The sequence below is a fragment of the Alosa pseudoharengus genome, unplaced genomic scaffold (assembly GCF_046254945.1).
Source record: "Alosa pseudoharengus isolate Yale_2024_CS ecotype anadromous, Long Island Sound unplaced genomic scaffold, YU_APseudo_1.1 YU_APseudo_1.1_scf_14, whole genome shotgun sequence".
Classification (NCBI taxonomy): Eukaryota; Metazoa; Chordata; class Actinopteri; order Clupeiformes; family Clupeidae; genus Alosa; species Alosa pseudoharengus.
In genome coordinates this window covers 22,265,377-22,278,945 of record NW_027468609.1, presented here as the reverse complement: position 1 = coordinate 22,278,945, position 13,569 = coordinate 22,265,377, and the positions used below count along the sequence as shown (strand labels likewise).

General features: G+C 39.8%; 1 protein-coding gene across 1 annotated transcript in view; it reads right to left on the bottom strand.

The window, feature by feature from the left end:
• Positions 1–13,569, bottom strand: part of LOC143123066 (synaptic vesicle 2-related protein-like) — a 28,672-nt gene that overhangs the window by 6,319 nt on the left and 8,784 nt on the right. Inside the window, exons 2-9 of the mRNA XM_076284174.1 lie at positions 6,358–6,518; positions 4,569–4,654; positions 4,286–4,384; positions 3,408–3,479; positions 3,050–3,174; positions 2,656–2,719; positions 1,715–1,840; positions 1,031–1,159 (exon numbers count right to left, since the gene is read on the bottom strand). Coding sequence (XP_076140289.1) covers positions 1,031–1,159; positions 1,715–1,840; positions 2,656–2,719; positions 3,050–3,174; positions 3,408–3,479; positions 4,286–4,384; positions 4,569–4,654; positions 6,358–6,518 — 862 coding nt within the window. The remainder of the gene's footprint in view (positions 1–1,030; positions 1,160–1,714; positions 1,841–2,655; positions 2,720–3,049; positions 3,175–3,407; positions 3,480–4,285; positions 4,385–4,568; positions 4,655–6,357; positions 6,519–13,569) is intronic.

The following is a 13,569-nucleotide window of genomic DNA, read 5'->3' as shown; positions in this document are numbered from 1 at the left end:
ATCTATTGTACAACATTAGCACTTTGTACACTAAATGCCCATACACTGAGCTACTTTCACATAGATTTTCAAATGCCTACTAGCTACCCCATATACCATTTTAATCCTATGAAAATGACTGAAAAACACAACCTCCCCTTATCCTGGGAATCCAGAGTTGTCGCGGGAGCAAAATTTCAATTTGCTCAGCAAGTCACTCTGGCAACATGTTGTACATGTTACTTTTGTCTCTTGTATCGCGAGGAACCAATCACATCGGTGTATCTGATATAGGCGGGCCAGAGGTGAGCTAAACAGATGACAGTCATAGTGTTATCCAATTGCGTTGAAGTCCGGAATCAGTCAGTAAACACTGGTTGTATAGTGTTATTCAATTGCGTGCAGTGAGATTTTCAGATGCATGCTTGGTGCCGCCCCTCGAGTTGGGCCATTACATTATTCATGGCCAGATCCTTAATCTTAATCTCCAGGCTAACCTCCCCTTGTTTAATCCTTAAAATCTTCAAGTCCACTATGTGTGGAGAGCTCAAATATTGGTACAACAATAATAAAATATACCATGTAAAGAAAAAAATAATGATTGATACCAAATGCATACAGCAGTCTTTATACTTTTGCACTTTTTTCCAAATCTAGGGCTTTGTAGAAAATCAATGAGAATGCCGTACAAACTTTTAATGGTTCAGTCATACTGAAAACATGTTTGTCTTCCACTCTACAAAGTTTGGGCTGGCTATGGTTATCCATTTTTCAATGCCCAAACATTGCTTCCCAGATAATGTGATTTTCAGGCTGTAAAACAAGTGATTTCAAGGGCTGAAAATAATATGAAGACATAGAACAGAAATATTTTGCAGGCCTTGGTTTTGAGACCCATTCTTGATATAGACAAGGTTTGAACAAAATCTGAGACGGTTCTGCAACGGATTTAAAACGGCATGACTCTTACAGTATATAGTCTGAGACATCCAGCAGTAGCCAAACCCTACGGTGCCGTAACCCTCCACCTCAGTGTGAAGGTGCGTCTCACCTGTCTGTTGGCTATGAGTCTGCCCTTTGGCAACTCCGCCCTGTTATCCTCAGCTATCCTCTTCAGAGTGACCAGTGCCTTTTGGCTGTTGCCGGTCAGCACGTCGTACCGAGCACTCTCAGGAAGCCACTGTGACAAAAGACAGGCACACTTTTATCCGGGACATGAATCAGTGATTCATTTATTTTTATTTTTTATCTTTACGTTTTAAACTATTCTTTCACTATTGCCCTTTTATGTTTGTGTATGAAATGCGCTATATAAATAAACTTGACTTGACAAACATCTCCAATCCCCCCCCGAACAGCCATATTTACAGAATGCATGGGCCAAAACACATTGTGCTGGGCATTGACACAAAGTAATAATAACTATTTATTATGTAATAAGCCATAATTTTTGATCATTCATCAATTATTTTACACTATTACTCATCATCAACTGTGGAAATATCCTCCATGTATTGACCAGACTTAGTCTAGTCTTGTCTTTGTCTTGTCTTTTTAACAGTTTCCCAAACATAATTACAAAATGGAACATAGCAAAATAATCAATTTTATTATTGTAATAGTTGGAAAATGCAAAATTCAATTAACTGCATAGCCCTCTCGCTTACATTTATAAAACATTTAACGGTGTTATAAAGGCATAAAACAACACTGATAATAGGCTCTGATAACTTACAAAGCACAATGTAGTGAAGAGCACCAGAGGTATTGTGGAGAAAACCAGGAGCCATCGCCAGCCGAGGGTGGGCATCACCAGCATGGCCAACAGCACCTCAAACACCGCACCCAATGCCCAGAAGACCTGCCAGCAGGGGGAGGACATTACATGGGACGTGTTAGGATAACACTGCTGTTTGTAAAAGGCTCGATGGTGTTTTTCAAGCCCCCAATGTCATCTTCCAGGCAGCGCTGCCGCCGTTGACTTAAAGGCACCTAATCCTAACCCTAACCCTACCCTAACCTTAACCCATGCCTAACCATAGCGCCTTCCTGGCAGCGCTGCCTTGAAAACAACGTTGGGGGCTTAAAACACCAAGAAACTTGTCAAATAGTTTAAATGAAACTTCACAGATAATTTGGAATTGTAATTTTTGAATTGTTAATTGTGAATTTTATCACATATTCTTTCAGGAGACACATTGGTAGAATACAGCACAATGTGCTTCTACAGTATATACACATAAAAAACACACACATTTTTTGAAACCTTCCACCCTTTTCTCCATTGTCAAACTACATTTACAAAATCTGGGAGAGTTCTTGCAAACAATGTCAGGATACTGATCCAAAGTGTGATTGATTAATATTTTGTCAGCAGTGTATATAATGGTATTGAATTGGAAATATATCTGGGCACACTGATCTCCGACACGCTTTGATATTAAAGTGTATCATATCTTTTCACTTTTGACATATAACATTTTCAGTATAAAATTAATATTTCAAAAAAATACTTGTCATTGTTTCATTGTCTCAACTTATTGATACCGCACAGACCATAGTCTTGCAAACAGAGTAGATGTTTTTGATGCAGGTTTATAGCATAAGGTGAATGTCTCATAAACCATTTGCTGAGAGAGGCTACAGAAAACGGCCGACGCTGTTAGCTTGTATTACCTCGATCAGTAGTATGCAGGTGGCTCGCGACTTGCTTGGAAGGAATTCTGAGTATAGTGTTACCCTTGAAGAGAGAGAAGAAATATCTAATATTGATTAACTGCAATAGTATTTCATTATTAATAATATCAGACTCTGTATTTAACAGATGAAATATGATTGTATTTGTAGTCGGCACTTCAAACATTGTCCTTTCAGTAGTTACTGAGGAGGATTAAAAAAAAAAAAAATATTGTACAGTATATGTTGTCCATCAGTCATTTCAAATAAAAAAAGTAAATCAGACTGGATTAGGGGATTTAAAGAGAGTGTGAAAGTGTATAGACCTCAAAAAGGACCCAAAAGCTTTTGGGTCCTTTATGTAGGCGAAATTCAGTCTATTGAGTAGACTCACGACTGTGGTGCTCCTCCGATGCCAAAGCCGACTAGGCCTCTCAGGACGAGAATCCAGCCGTAAACGGGAGCAAAGGCACTCAGTAGACCATAGTACAGCGTCCACACCATACACAGGATCAAACCCTATCACCACAACAGCACAGACTCACATGTACACACAAATAATAAATATGCACTCATACACAGAGAAACACTTACACACTAAGAAACAAAGACACACTTACAGACAAACAAGCAGACAGACAGACACACACACACAGACAGACACACACAGACAGACACACACACACACAGAGAGACAGACAGACAGACAGACAGACATATACACTGTAGTTAACATAGCTAGATGATCTTACCAGTCTCCTGCCATACTTGTCAGAGATATTCCCCCATAAGGATGAGCTGAGCATCATTCCTATAAACACAACCTAAAGGAAATACAGCAAACAAAAGCACATTACATTATTCACCACTCTCTAACCACCTAATTATACAGTGGGCACAGTTGTCATCTGGAACCTACAGTATTAGTAATGTTTTTAATTTATTCAGAATAGCTGTGCTTCTTGAAAATGAATGTTTGGTCATTATCCTTAAACTACAGGATAATAGTAAATTGAAAACTTTGACTAGAGCTATACATTTCACTTCATTCCTTGTGTATGTAGTGGGTTAAAGCAACATTTCATGAGGCTAGATGGTATTATTAAAAAATCTAGGACAAAATCATCTACCACATCACAGCCAGCAAGAGCATGTTGAAAAATAATTTGTATTATGGCACTGCAGTATGTTTTTATTCAGAAGCCAAGAGCGACGGAGAAGATAGAGCTAAATATAACCCTGTTTTTAAGTCACGGAGATAAACATTTCAGAGTGTGTTATGATGTTTGTAGGTCTCTGTGTCTCCCGGGTACAGGTTTAATGCTCACTTCACAACAATATGCTTTTCCAAACAAAACATTTTCCAGCGATACACAGACAGTGCATCATTAACACCTATTCAAACACCGGGGATACATTTCAACAACAACAACAAATTCAAACAATGACACTGAGTGTATATCATGTCAAACACGTCAGCTGAGCCTTATCCTTCCCTTACCCGGTCATACCTGGGGAAGGTGGTTGGGGACAAATAAGAAGAGGAGAAGAGGACTCATATAATTAGGGGATTATCCCTCTGATCCTATCAAGTCATCTTAATAAGAATAAGCAATATCATGTTACTTACGGAGGTGATGAAGGCCACCTCCCAGCTAGGCAGCCTCCACTCACAATGGAGATGAGGGCCCAGGATACTCAGAATCATCATCTCCATGGCGTCAGCCATCTGACCACATCACATAAACACGTCTGAGAGAAATTCATACATTTTCTATATGTTGTCTTGTCATAAATATCAGGTCAAAAATGAATACGAAGAGCTGTTTACTAAGCAATAATTATATATAAATATAAATATATAGATATTTTCAAGTGTGTGTGTGTGTGTGTATGCATGTATTGTGTCTTACCCATGCTACTCCAGTGAGCATAGAAAGCTTCCATTGAAATCTTCCAAATCCAATGGCCTCTACAGCCTCTTCCACAGTGAATGTATCTGTGAGAACATAACTTAGTCAGTGTGAGGGGTGTGTGTGTGTCTCATGAAATTCAGTGTCTCTGAACTAAATATCCTTAGCCTGGGAACACCCATATGAACCTTTGGCAAATTTAGGATTAGCTCTGCAGGTCCGTCTGGCCAAGAGGCCATTGAAGCCCATTTCCAATGTCCCTAAACCACGGGCATGCAAATACAGTCACTAATCTGGCATGGACGTGTATTTCTTTGGAACTGACCAAACAACTGCATTTAAAACCTTCGCGTACGAGACTGCTACACTTCTGAAACAACTTGGTAAGAGATTAATGCACCAATTTAAGTTCAATTTCACTGCTAGTTACGCCCCTGCTGGAAGTCATAAGTCAATTAATCTTTTCCAGACCCACTTTCACTTACAATTGAGAAGATCTGCGTGCTAACCAGGCTAAAAGATCCTTCCAATTTGGGATGACATTTCGAACACAAGGGGGCAGGCTTTCCTTTTTAAGAATAGAATCAAAATAAAAGTTTGAAATGCAACAACACTCTTACAGTTGTATAACAAACATGCTCAAAACAGAATCAAACAAGACCTAACAACTACAGTGTATTACATCTTCATTACATATTCCACAGAAATAGGCTTATAATAGGACAATGCACTGTATGGCAAAGCAAACGTGTCAAAACAAGAGTCAAAGCAAAAGTGAAGCAGGGTTGATAGTGCATTCTCTCATTTGACTAAATAAAGGAGCCCTTTTTCAGATGGTGAAATCTCAGTTTATGCCATCAATCGACATGCTAAGAAATCCACCATTGGTACAGCAGAGGGTAAATCATCAACTTACCCATTCAGAGATGTCTAACTAAAGCAACCCAAGTCTGAGATCCTAATGGCTGTCAGCTGTAAAACACCTGATCCCAGCTCCTCAGTAGTGTCTCTTTAGTGGTAGTTGGATTTTTACTCCAGTTTTAATCATCCGCTTTTCATATGCCTGTCTAAATATTTATTCTTTGAAGACAATATCAGCACAATGTTTGGGAAGGCTTTGAGTCTCTCAGAACCTCTAATGAGACTAACATCTGGGGAGTGAAGTGGAACAAGTTTAACTAAGCCTTGACAGTCAGATTAATACTGCTGCCACCTATTGGACAAAACAAAATGTCACCCACTGCTTTCCTTAAATTGAATTATCACTAACAAATTTGCATGCCATATGTAGTCTGATTAAGACTGGGTTTACAATTAGAAGCAGCAAACATAACAGACACAAAAGATTGCTTTGTCTTGAGTTCACACAAGCAATTCTTTAGATTATTTACCTACTTTGGTACATGACTCTGAGGTGAGGCGAGGTGATCAACTAAACCCCTGTCTTGTAGGGTCCATCCATGAGTTTTCAAAATGTTAAGAAACACAATCTTTGCTTTGTCACTGATAAGAAATTGGCCTGGTTTATATAGTAGCCTACTGTAAGTAATGTTTTTAAATAGGGGCGGTAGTAGCTCAGGAAGTAGAGTCGTCTAACTCCTCCCGACTCTGACGATACCCCCAAGTGCTGCTGATGTGCAGGTTGGCGCCTTGCATGGCAGCCTCTGCTATCGGTGTGCGCTTTGAGTGCTCAGAGGAGTGGAAAAGCGTTATATAAATGCAGTCCATTTACCATAAATACGCCATGAACCTTGTTCGCATTATTCTGTCCTAGATGGATGTTGCTTACCAACTTTGGCATTGTCTTGTCTCCTAGTAGCAGGTCGTTGTCCATCCCCGAGTTCTACCTGTTCCTGAACAGTTGGCACAGCTTGGACGTAGATCTCATCATCTCCACACTCCTCCTCTGTGAGGGAGGACGGCCTGCTTGCCCCATGCCTGAACGACAAACTACAACCAACCACACCATAGGAAACCTGTTACAGCTGGGCCACTATTGGGTTTCAGAACATCCTACCACTGACACAAGCAGAAACACACACAAACTCAAACACATGTACACACACACACAAGGGCCAGTACTCATCATTCACATGTATCATACGGTGTATCGATATCAGCGTATCAGCTGGTATCGAGACATCAAATATATTCTTATATTTTATTCATACTATATTCTTAATTTTTACAGTGAATAAAAGATACTAAGAGATATTGGTGATGAATCCCAGTGTGCTTGCTTAGGCCTATTTACAGATCTGCAAACTTTCTTTTCTTTTCATCTTCCATCCTAACTTGGTATATAATTTTATCAACTTTGTTGAGCTGTTTCAGTTAACCGATTTTCTTTCTTTTTCGGCTGGGGCGGGGGGAGCAAGACCTGGGGGGGGGGGGGGGTGAATGTTGTTGATTGAATGTTGTATGTTGTCTTATTTGTTGTCTTAGATGTATTTCTGTTTGTTGCTTGTATGAATTATAAAATACAATAAAAAAACTTGATAACAAAAAAGAAAAAACCTGCAAACTGAGAAGGGCTGAAAAAAGTTACATATTTGCAAATTAAACCCCTGTAGGGGGGTCTTGGGGCATCCCCCAGAAGAAAATTATGGGATTTTAACATGTAAATAAAGGATTCCGGTGTACTCCGAGAAGAAAATAAAGGGAACAAAATGCCCAAAACAATGGTTGAAAAACTGTTTGTTTTTTTCAATTGATAAGGCAATTTTGTACATGAAATTAAACTATATTTCACTGTATTATCAATATCTGTAGTTTCATTGCGTCTAGGCATAATTCTAATTGCAAATTGCATGATGTTTAGCCATTAAACATTAAAACGGCTTGCCATGGATGCAGACAAGTAGCCTAATCGAACATCCCTCTGCTTTCAAGTATATCCAGTGTGTTCTCAAAATTACCCAAGTACGCCCAGAGGGTACGCGGAACCTGATTTGGAGATGACAGAACTTAGGAGCTGCATGCAACTTAGGAGCTGCATGCAAGAAAAAGTGCAGGTATGCACTTGAACAAGAAATCGGTTCTCAAACGGAAGTTTTGATTGCAACAATTAGTTAGTTCATGCACCAGGGTGTAAATAGCATACAGTACTATAAACACCAGGGTACGAATACCATCCACTTCTAACTGTACATTGATGCAAACAGCATACCTTATTCAGGGTGTCTATTACACAGCTGAGCTGAGCTATTCAAACCCTGTTACGTAACAACAAAAAAACATGTTGCTTGTTTTTTTAAAAATTATTATTACATTGTGTGATCAATATGCCAGAATAAATGCACAGGGGTGCAAATAGCATACACTGATATTTGTACCAGACAGGGTATTAATAGAACACATTGCTGTGTGCACTAGGGTACGAATAGCATACATTGATATTTGTACCAGACAGGGTACTAATAGAACACATTGCTGTGTGCACCGGGGTACGAATAGCATACATTGATATTTGTACCAGACCGGGTACTAATAGGACACATTGCTGTGTGCACCGGGGTACAAATAGCATACATTGATATTTGTACCAGACCGGGTACTAATAGGACACATTGCTGTGTGCACCGGGGTATGAATAGAATTCACTTCGTATTGCACCAGGGTACGAATAGCATACACTGCTAATTGTACCAGGGGTGCAAATAGCCTTACCCAAAAATAAAACCCACCGGGTTAGAATAGCATACATTGATATTTGTACCAGACGGGGTACTAATAGGACACATTGCTGTGTGCACCGGGGTATGAATAGAATTCACTTCGTATTGCACCAGGGTACGAATAACATACACTGCTAATTGTACCAGGGGTGCAAATAGCCTTATCCAAAAATAAAACCCATCGGAGTATTTGTTAGCTTAAGCGGGAGAGCGGGAAACTGTGCACAACTAGCTAATGACTTGAAGTCATTCAAACCAGGAATTGCCTCCAAAAAGATTTCAAGGTGTTATACAAGCTAGGACTGTTTTTCAATGTGAACAAGAGCATCTAGTAGGCTATTAATGACAGAAGGTGCGCAACTCACGAGCGCACTTCACTCAAAGCAGTTCAATTGTTTACAAGTTGTGTGGGTGTCAACATTTAACATTATGAGGGAGGGTGCGCGAGCAGGGCAGCAGTGCAAAAGTAAGTAAGTAAAGTTTATTTTTAGAGCACATTTAACCACAGCTCGCACTGACCAAAGTGCTGTACCCTAGTGCATTAGCTAAGAATAATAAAATAAGATAAAATAAAATAAAATAAAATAGATAAGTAAATACACATAGCTTAAATCATTGATCTGTAGTAGGCCTAAGTCAACACTTAATTACAGACATAACAGGGTAAGACAATTAAAACACAGGGAAGGCCAATGTAAAAAGGTGCGTTTTGAGCCTGATTTTGAATAATGTGATTGAAGGGGCATTTCTGGTGTCAAGTGGTTGGTTCCACAGCTGAGGGCCAGCAACAGCAAAAGCTCTGTCATCTTTTTGCTTAAGCCGGGACCGTGGGACATGGAGGAGACCTTGGCTGGAGGATCTGAGGGACCTGGGGGCTACATGGGGATGAATGATATCAACTATGTAGCTGGGGGCCAGGCCATGAAGAGCCTTAAAAACCAACAACAGTATTTAAAATGGTATCCTTGACTGGACTGGAAGTCAGTGCAAGGAGGCTAGGACAGGTGTAATATGTTCACGCTTTTTTTGTGTTGGTGAGCCGCCTAGCTGCTATGGCAAGCCGATTGAGCATTTATTCTGATATCTTGATATCAGGCATAATTGTCATGTACATGTAAGCCATTTTTGTCAACTAGTTAACTAGTGAGCCATGTTTGTGTGAACTAGTTAACTAGTGAGGGCCAAAATATACACACTAGTTAACTAGTGGGAGCCAAAATGCTCACTAGTTAACTAGTGAACACATTTCTGGCTTCTCCAGTTAACTAGTGAGAGGCAGAAATGTCAACTAGTTAACTAGTGAGGGCAAAAATGCATACTAGATAGCTAGATGAAGGCTTTTGGACCACACTAGTTAAGTAGTGACAGCCAAAAATGTGCTCAAGTTTACTAGTGAAGGCATAACTCCTCACTAGTTAACTAGTTGGAGTAGGTCAATGTCACTAGTTAACTAGTGAACCATAAATGGCTTACTAGTTAACTAGTTGATGCATCCTTTGAACCATAAATGGCTCACTAGTTAACTAGTTGATCCTTTGTCCAAACTAGTTAACTAGTGAGGTCATAAATGTATACTAGTAAACTAGTTCAAGACAAGATTCACACTAGTCAACTAGTGGCGCAGAATTCAAATTAGGAGGCAGAGAATTCTGGAAATTGAGGCTTTATATTGGCTCCCTATGTCCAAATAGAACATGACAACCAATCACAGCGCAGAATTTCACAAAATCCCACCCACAACATTTGCATGTAGCACACAAGTTAACATGCTGGCCAAAGGAACTTTAGCTAGTAAACTAGTGGCTTCAGTGTGACACTTACATGTAAACTAGTCAGAACTGCTCACTAGTTAACTAGTGAAGACACAAATGCCCACTAGTTAACTAGTGAGGTCTAAAAAGTGTCACTAGCTTACTAGTGTGCACCAAAACACCCACTAGTGAACTAGTGATGGCAATTTCCAGTTAACTAGTGAGGTGCAAAAAGTGTCACTAGTTTACTAGTGTGCCCCAAAACGCCCACTAGTTAACTAGTGAAGGCCATTTCTGCCCCACTAGTTAACTAGTGAGATGTCAAAATGATCACTTGTTAACATGTAAAGGCCAAAATACCCCCTAGTTTACTAGTGAGGGTGTTGTGGGCCTTACTAGTTAACTAGTGGCATGCATATTTCGTTCACTAGTTAACTAGTTACACCTAAAAACACAAACAAGCTGGCCATTTTTGTCCACTAGTTAACTAGTGGAACAATTGAAGTCTCACTAGTTTGCATGTGTGGCAGTGAAGCAGCTCACTAGTTAACTATAGTGCGCACAAGACACACACTAGTGGCTGTTTTTGGAGCTATCTAGTTCACTTGTAATGCAAAAATGTACTCTTACTAGTTAACTAGTGACAAATTGGCCTTTACTAGTTAACTAGTTGACATGTTTGGCCTTACTAGTTCACTAGTAATGGAACAGGACATGCTCACTAGTTAACTAGTGGGCATATCTGCATTATAATGCATTTCACTACCTTATAGCGGGCATTTTGAGCCTTACATGTTAGCTAGTGAGGACAAAACATAGTGAACTAGCAGGAGAAAAATGCCCCTCACACTAGTAAACTAGTGGAATTTGAATAAATACACAAACGGCTGGCATTTTGCGCCACTAGTTAACTAGTGGGAGGTAACATTGGCCACTAGTTAACTAGTGCGCAATGTCGCACTTGCACGCAAATGAAGAAGGCGGAACAAGGATTTTGATTGGTCCATTTAGGACTCAGAAACCTAGAAAACATGGCTGACTTCGTCCAGGCTGTTCTAAGAGCAAACTTTTATAAACTAAGATCATTTGAGCATAAAAATATGTTTTGATAATATTTCTAGTGACAAAGTTGTGGTGTATTGCTGTAATCTTCGTTCAGTTAATGTGTACAATCTTTAGTTTTTCAGTTATTAGTCTGAAACTCGTGATAAAACTGGAGGCATTTGTATATGGTTGCCTAGCAGCAAAACACTTCAGTAACACCAATGTTGATGACATTAAAGGTGCAATTTTTGTAGGATTGTTACCGAACGTTCTGTAGGCCAAAATCAAAACACTGGTGAACGTTCTCAAGACTACCAGACGCGAGCCTCTTCTGGGTTGCCAGATGTAATGAAGACTTAGCTAACGTTAGTTGACCTGCAGCTGCTTTAACGTTTCTCCAACCATGACCCAGCTACACATTACGGAAACAGTGAAAAAAAAAATACCTCTCTAACCAACGTAATATATTTAGCTGAAGTTAGCGATGCAGATGAAGTTTAGCCTAGGCTACCTGTTGTGGAGAAATATGGCCAGCTCTGCGTCAGACTTGATATTCTTCGTTTGACGACGACGTCACCATCTCAGGAAGCTCCTCCGATGTCCACTTAATTTGTTTCTTGTTTTAATTTTGGAAATTTGCCTGCCTCTCGTAGGCGTTCATGACTACAATTGACAGCAAGTTGACAGTTGGCCTTTGCTAATTTGGCAACACATATAGGAGGACACGCCAGCCCATTATTAATACGCTATTCTAGAATTAATCGTTCAAAACATAAACGAAAATTCCAACTTGGAATTTCCAAGAGATTCCGCCCCGTAACTCATTTTTTTTCATGGGTTTTATGGGGTTTTACGGGTTAGAGTAATGTTGTCAAATAAGCCATTACTTCAATTCATCGTGTTTTCTTACTCTCCGACAACATATGGTGATCATTTTTGGAATGGTTACAGTTTATTTTCCATTATTTCCTACATACTGGTCCTTTAATGCTGATGTGGCAAGAGCTCAAGTGATTAAGCAGCAGGAGATTATGTGAGAGACCGGGGTTCAATTCCTTCGAAGTGCATGAAGTTTTTTCTTGACTGAAAAACTATTAGATCTTTGAGCTTTTAATTACTTTTGAAATCATGTGCAGTTAATGTGTACAATCTTTTGTTTTTCAGTTATTAAACAGAAAAGCACGACTGAAATGGATACATTTATGTCTGTGGTTGCCTAGCAACAATAAACAGAGAATAATATTAACGTCGATCCCAGTGTGGATCACTAAGAGCTCACTTGGTAAAGCATGGGGTTTCCCTGTTATTATTAAAAAAACATTTCCACAGAATATGAGATACTTTTACTATATCTTTACTGAAGTACCGTTGCAGAGCAGTGTGTCACTTTAGCCACTAGGGGCACCCATCAGGACCTGATCGCGAGGCTATGAACAGTAAATTTACATTTAGACATTTTGGACCATCTGAAGCCATGCCACCAGTGTCAGAGGGAGACCAAAGGTGAGAGAGTTACAATAGTCTACACAGGAGGTTATGAAGGCATGGATGACTTTTTCCAGATCATTGTATGATAGAACAGATTTGAGTTTGGAGATTATTCTTAATTGATAAAAACTGGTCTTTACAACAGATGAGATTTGCTTGTCCAGGTTAAGGTGAGAGTCTAGAATAACACCCAGGTTACGTGCATGGGATTTCACATAGGGGGCAAGGGGACCAAGATTGGCAGCGAGGGAATTTTTGGATTTTGAAGGCCCAAAAACAATAACTTCAGTTTTGTTATCATTTAACTGAATTAAGTTGTTAGCCATCCAGATGTTAATTTCTTCCAAACAGTCTAAAAAAAGGCTGCATGGAGTTGCCTGATTTAAGTGGAATGTACAGTTGGGAGTCATCTGCATAGAAATGGAATGAATGAAATGTTGAATTTTCTGATGATGTTACCTAGGGGAAGCATGTACAGGCAGAAAAGTACTAGACCCAAAATGAATCCCTGGGGGACACCATACGACACAGGGGCAGAGGATGAGGAGTACTGGCCTATAGATACAGAGAAAGATCTTTGGTGGAGGTAGGAGTAAAACCAGTTTAGAGCTGTACCCTTAATGCCAACCCACTGGTCAAGACGCTCTAGTAGTGTACCATGGTCTACAGTGTCAAATGCAGCACTGAGATCCAACAGGACCAGAATGGCATTATTACCTGAGTCAAGGGTGAGCAACAGGTCATTTGTCACCTTTAACAGGGCTGTCTCAATTTACGGATGATTGGGAGTACATACGTTGAGTTGACATCCAAATCATGTCATTCGGATGTGTTTTGAGAAAGTTCGATGTTACCGTTTTTAGTCAAAACTCGTTCGCCGCTACAAAACGCTATTTTTTATACCTCTTCTACAGTTCCAAACAACATTACACTTACGTGGTAGTGAGTAGAGGGTCCCTAAAGCCAAACCGAAGTATCCCAAGGTCTTTATGTGGTCGGATAGAGAGTGCAGAATGAATTTCATCAAGCCAGTACCTTTCC